The 6,000-nt window shown below is 51.4% G+C and overlaps 1 protein-coding gene across 1 annotated transcript in view; it reads right to left on the bottom strand.

The window, feature by feature from the left end:
* Nucleotides 1-1,475: 1,475 nt before the first annotated feature.
* hunk (hormonally up-regulated Neu-associated kinase) overlaps nucleotides 1,476-6,000 on the bottom strand; it is a 7,108-nt gene continuing 2,583 nt past the window's right edge. Inside the window, 5 exon segments of the mRNA XM_056284334.1 lie at nucleotides 1,476-2,256; nucleotides 4,652-4,715; nucleotides 4,717-4,806; nucleotides 5,278-5,446; nucleotides 5,751-5,877. Of these exon segments, the coding sequence (XP_056140309.1) occupies nucleotides 1,511-2,256; nucleotides 4,652-4,715; nucleotides 4,717-4,806; nucleotides 5,278-5,446; nucleotides 5,751-5,877 (1,196 nt within the window). The 3' untranslated portion in view covers nucleotides 1,476-1,510.

Consider the following 6,000-nt stretch of genomic DNA (forward strand, 5'->3'; position numbering starts at 1 on the left):
CGGCGGCGAGCTCTTGGCAAATACTCCGCGTGGCGGGTCGACACGTGGGACCATTGCACAAACTACAGCGTTAAGACAACACGAAGTGAATCAGTGAAACGGCTCGCTAGGCGTCCCGAGCCGCTTCCTCCCCCCGCCCCCGCGGTGGCGGATAAGATCTATAAGGCGTAGGCGTTTCTCTACCCTCCGAAACTATGTTGCGGTATCAGACATTTACGGTTACAAATGAAGTGACTGGCTGTGGATCAAAGGCTGGCGCGGCGCCACGCTGTGAAGACGCCGTGGCCGAGGTTAATTAACGTGTTACGTGTTACGAAACAAGTGAACTCTATACTGTTTTGTTTTGCCCCCTCCCCCTCCTCTCTTATTCTCCCCAATTGTATCCGGCCCAATTTTGCAGACTACCACGTGCCGCCTCCTCCTCCGATACATGTGGAGTCGCCGGCCCGCTTCTTTTCACCTGACACTGAGGAGTTTCGCCAGGGGGGACGTAGCGCGTGGGATGCCCCCCCCCCCCGACTCCAGAGGCGGCGCTAGTGCAGCGACCAGAACACATACCCACATCCGGCTTCCCACCCGCAGACACGGGGATTCGAACCGGTGATCCCCGTGTTGGTAGGCAACGGAGTAGACCGCCACGCTACCCCGGGCGCCCCTGAACTCGATCCTAGACGCACCAATGGTGAAACACTGAAGCTACATGGCAAAATCCATACAAGCACATGACGGACCGCTGCGGCCTTTCCGTCTGGATAATGCAGCGAGGTAACAAGCAGGGATTCCACACCCTGCTGTCAGATCCTAGGTTTTGGTTTTCAAAGGCAGTTCAGAGAACCACATCCGGGCAGCATTGAGGATATAGTGCCAGCTGGCTGGAAGGTAAACGTATATCGTAGTTTCAGAGAAGGGGAGGGACGGAGAGAGCGAGAAAGAGAGAAGCATTCATTGTGACAGCATACCTACTCAGGTTTAGGGTAAGGGTTTTGGGTCTCTAGGCTGGTGTGAATCAGTTTCCATTTGCAATCAGGTACAGCGATATTACATAAGAGGGGGCCTATCCCTCGCGCAGTCTATAATACAAGATTTGTGCACACGTGCACGTGTACTCCTCGGTGCGCTTTGTTCCCGGCCACATTACACAATGTCCCATACGTAGCCGGGCCGTAGCGCGACTTAGCCGTCATTACTCAGGAATCCGTTTCAAATCTCATCAGTGTCACTCACCTCGTGTTACGCAATGACAAGAGCGCTTCGCGAGAAGACATTAAATCACACCTACGCTCATTACCACCTTTTTTTTCTCTTCTTTTACACAACAATAAAAGTGACTGAGTGACGTCACAATAAAGGGACAATTCACAGTTCAGAAGGCCGCTCGGAAACACCACTCCAACCTACGTAACATGTTGGAAGGGGACTTGTGAACGAAATCAGTCATTGTCTTTTCTTCTTTTTTCTTTTTTTTCCCCCTTTCTTTCCTTTTTGTATTTTAAATTTCACCGACTTGACCTCAGCAGAGCGTTTTGAGCGCACCTGAAGCGCAAAGCAGAGTCTGCATCGGATACGGTGGAGGGGACACCACCTCCTCGACGACCTGCTCGGCCCGGAAGGTGAACGGCGGCAGCTGGATTTTCTTCTTCAGGATCTGTCCAATGCCCATGGAGGGGAACTTACTGCGATGCGTCGGGCTATCGGGATCGGCGGCGCCCCCGCTGGAAGGAGGACTGAATGCTGACGAGGGGTTCAGCGGGCTAAAGGCTGACTTTGGGGGACTAAAAGCCGAGTTTCCCGGACTCCCTACGGTGCTGGGGGGGCTGCCGCTGGTGTCGGAGGAGCCGCACCAATCGGACGAGTTGCTCTTCTTGGGCTGCGGGTTGACGATAAGGACGGGAGGGCTGGGGATGGTGGCCTTCTTCAAGTAGGAAGAGTCGGGGTGGAACGCGGAGACGTGGCGGGGCGGAGAGAAGGTGCCGTTGGTCAGCTTGTACCAGGGAGCGGCGGGGGTGTCTTCGATCTGCTCGGCCTTAGAGAGGGAGTCGAAGGAGTGCATGCCGATGGGGGACGGTGCCGGAGGGGCGGGGATGTTGTGCTCCGGGCTGGTGTTGACCTGGGGGAGGGTGGCCAGGCGTCTCCGCTGCTGTGGAGTGTTGGAGAAGAGAGGATGGATCTCCAGGTACTCCATGGAGGACGAAGCCACGGTGCCGGGCGGAGCCAGTGGAGAGTTCCGATGGCCACCGGTTATAGCACGCAGAAGGCCTGAGGAGGAACGACAGGCACAACGTTAGTTATGCAATATACTTCCTGTAGCCATTTTCTGAGCGAGCACATTCTGTGATTTAAAGTTAGGAATTCCACGGGCACTTGGAGTCTACCCTGTGGGCCTAGAACATAGTAAATGTTATGAAACCTTTCACACGCCATAACTCAAAACGCACACAGCTCATATACGCAAATGAACAGGCTCCCGGCATGTGCCTGTCTGCCTTAACATGCCGGGTCTAGCAGGTCTCTCACCGACTACCTGAGAAACAAGAAAGAGGCCCGGGACTCCAAAATTATACCTTAGTCCTTGAGTAGAACGATAAACCCTTCTGGCAGCTGCCAAGGCAGGCCTCGACCCAAGACAATAAACAAGTACAACCCCTAATCACAAAGAGTTGGGACGGTATGTCAAACTTGACACTGTAAACAGTGATTTGTTAATTGACTTCGACTTGTATTACATTGAAAACAACACATCATTTGGTGTTTCCCCTCTTAATTTTTATTGTTTCTTCAAAATAAAAAACTTTACGGACTGAAGACACCAGGTGATGAAGGGTTTCGGGTGATAATTTTGTCCCATTCTTCTTGCAAACAAGTCTTAAGGTGCGCCGCAGTACGGGGTCTTCGTCGTCACATGTTGCGTTTCAGAATGTGCCGGACACGCTCTATCGGGGGCCGGCCGGGACTGCAGGCAGGCCAGTCAGCACCCTCTTCTTCTGCAGCCATGCCTCTGTGCTGTGTGCAGGACGTAGTCTTGCGTTGTCTTGTTGAAATGTGCATGGGCGTCCCTGGAGAAGGGGTCTTGAAGGCAGCTCATGCTGCTCCTAAATCTCCATGTGCTTTTGGCATTAACGGTGCCGTCACCGAAGAGCACATTACCTTTGCCCAGGGCACCGACACAACCCCGTCACACCACGACGGACCCTGGGTCTTGGACTTGTGGCTGGTATACTCTGGATGGTCCTTTTCTTCTCTGGTCCGGAGCACACGGCGTCCATTTCTTCCAAAAAAAGACCCGAGATGCCGATTCGTCTGAACACAAACACGTTTCCACTGTGTGACGGTCCGTCCCAGATGGAGCCGAGCCCAGACAAGTCAACGATGCATCTGGACACGGTAATGTGAGCCTTCCTTCTGGCACAGTAAAGTTTTACCTGACATTGGTGGATGTCACTACATACTGTCGTGCTTGACGTAGGCTTGCTAAAGTAATCCCGAGTCCGTGTGGTTATATGGCTTATTGAGGAAGGGTGGGTCTTGGTGCGGTGCCGTCTGAGGGATCGGCGAGCCCGGTTATTCAGCTTAGGCTCGTGCCCTCGCCCTTTACGCACTGAAATTCCTCCAGATTTCTTAAATCTTTTTGGGGGGGGGGGGATTTCCCCCCGCTTTTTCTCCCCAATTGTATTCAGCCAATTGCCCCCCTCTGCCGATCCAGGGAGGGCTGCAGACTACCACATGCCTCCTCCGATACTCGTGGAGTCGCCGGCCGCTGCTTTTCACCTGACAGTGAGGAGTTTCACCCGGGGGACGTAGCACGTGGGAGGATCACGCTATTCCCCTCAGTTCCGATCGACCGACCAGAGGAGGCGCTAGTGCAGTGACACATACCCACATCCGACTTCCCACCCGCAGACACGGCCGATTGTGTCTGTAGGGATGCCCGACTAAGCCAGAGGTAACACAGGATTCGAACTGTCGATCTATGTGTTTGTTTGTTGTTGTTTTTTTTCATTTGTAAATATCACGGTATTTAAAGAGTAATAAAGTCACTTTACCACTCTTTCCTGTCTCTTTCCTGTCTGTCATCATGAAAACAATCACCTGTTGACATCCCCTGTTTCAAATCACATCATTATTTACTTATTTTACCTCATTGCGAGGCCTAAATCAAATCCGCTGTGGCGACCCCTGGGAAACGGAACAAGCCAAAAGAAGAAGAAGAAGAAGAGGACTAGCTCTGAATTGCCCTGTCCCAAATTCTTTTGGAAAGTGTCGCAGCCCTGAATGGCAGGAATGGATGCATGCTTACAAATGAAATGAAATCGACCAGACAAAACATGAAACATCTCGTCTTCAGGCTATCTGCGATAAAGTAAAAGTCAACGTGAATTTGGAAACCACTGCTTTCTTTTTTTTTTATTTACAAATTCCCATACCGTCCCAACTTCTTCCGAGTTGGGTTTGTGATCATTCTCACCTTATCAATCCCGGGCCACTTGGCTATTTCAAGTTATCTTGGGATCTTTTGAGGCGATTATTAAGTTTTGTACCAACATCAGTGTGAGGAAGACCTCTCCGTTCATAAACACCTTGTTTCTGTCCACTCTGCCGGACTTCCTGCACTGCACCGCTGGCGGCATGAGCAGAAACACGGCCCATTCCTCACCTGTCCTGTGTTTCTTCTCCTTGCTGGGCCCCTTACTGACCGCCAGGTAGACCGGCGTCTGTTTTCGGCGGGATGGTGATCTTGTCGACGTGCTTCCTCCACTGAGTCTGAAAGTACTCGTTCTTCTCAACCTTCTTCTCCTGGTACTGCATCTCCTGGAAACAGCCACAGAAAAGGTAATTCACCGACAGCTCTCATAGAACAGGCCGTGGACTGGGTAATCTATCAAGTTTGGGTAACAGCCCCCCAAAACTTGAATCCGTGTTACCCTTTGTTCACCTCATAAACCTGATTTGTGTCCCTCCAGGAACATTATTTCCAGAGAGATGTTTTAACTATGTGAGAGATGTGGCATTAATTCCCTGGCGCCGCATTGCCCTTGAAGACGTCCTTGGGTGTCGGTTAAAAGGACATCATTTGGAAATGGATCGGAAATGTCATGCCCTGCCCTCCCCCCCTCCCCGGTCCTCGCCTATTAAATCATCAACAGTTTTCCCTGATGAACCCTCGGGTAATACGTGTCCGCGCGAGATGTCGAACTGTGTGCTTGGCTGTCTGGCGCTAATGGCGGTCATGCTAATGTTAACGCGTGGGTTTGGGTTGTAAACCCGGTTGGTTCCCCTTACTCTGTACTCCTTGGAGAGCCGCTTCATCTTGTTGTTGAGGAGGAAGTAGACGGCCAGGGTGTGGCAGGCACGGTTGGTGAGGACAGCACTCAGCACCTCACTGTGTTTGTAGCCCATCTTCTCCGTCATGTGGAGCAACACCATGTGGTTGATCTCCTCAATGTGGATCCTGCACGGGGCGGACCGGGATAGAGACGGTCATAACTCAAAATACATCGTAATCAAAAGTATTTTGGGTTTTTGTATAAGAAAGTGCAGAACCACCTGCCCCTATAGGCACAGGAGCGCTTGGGGATTTTGTGCAGGAGATAATGGTGTTTGCACCCTTAAATATCATGGAGCCACGGTAATCCTAATTCTACATTTCCCCTTAAGCAGATTAGAATTCACATTAGTCGATCTCAGCAAAGGATTGAAAATGTGCAGCATGTGTGGTCATATTTCTGCATAGGTGTGTGTGTGTGTGTGTTCACCTGTTCAGGTATGGTGCTCCAGTGTTTTTATTGGCGAGCTGTAGCCAGGAATCAGCCATCACCTGGTGGATGTTGGGCCGCTTGGAGGGGTCTGGCTCTAGAAGCTTCTTGAGCAAGCAAATGGCAGCTAAGAGAGACAGAAAAATTAAGTGTTCATACTCCGTCTCAAACTTAGAAAACCTTCGTAAATCAGGAGAAAGGTCACATGATGTATGTATCTGGGATTTCACGAATCAAGTTGCTGATCGGT

Source organism: Lampris incognitus, chromosome 8 (genome assembly GCF_029633865.1).
Source record: "Lampris incognitus isolate fLamInc1 chromosome 8, fLamInc1.hap2, whole genome shotgun sequence".
Lineage (NCBI taxonomy): Eukaryota > Metazoa > Chordata > Actinopteri > Lampriformes > Lampridae > Lampris > Lampris incognitus.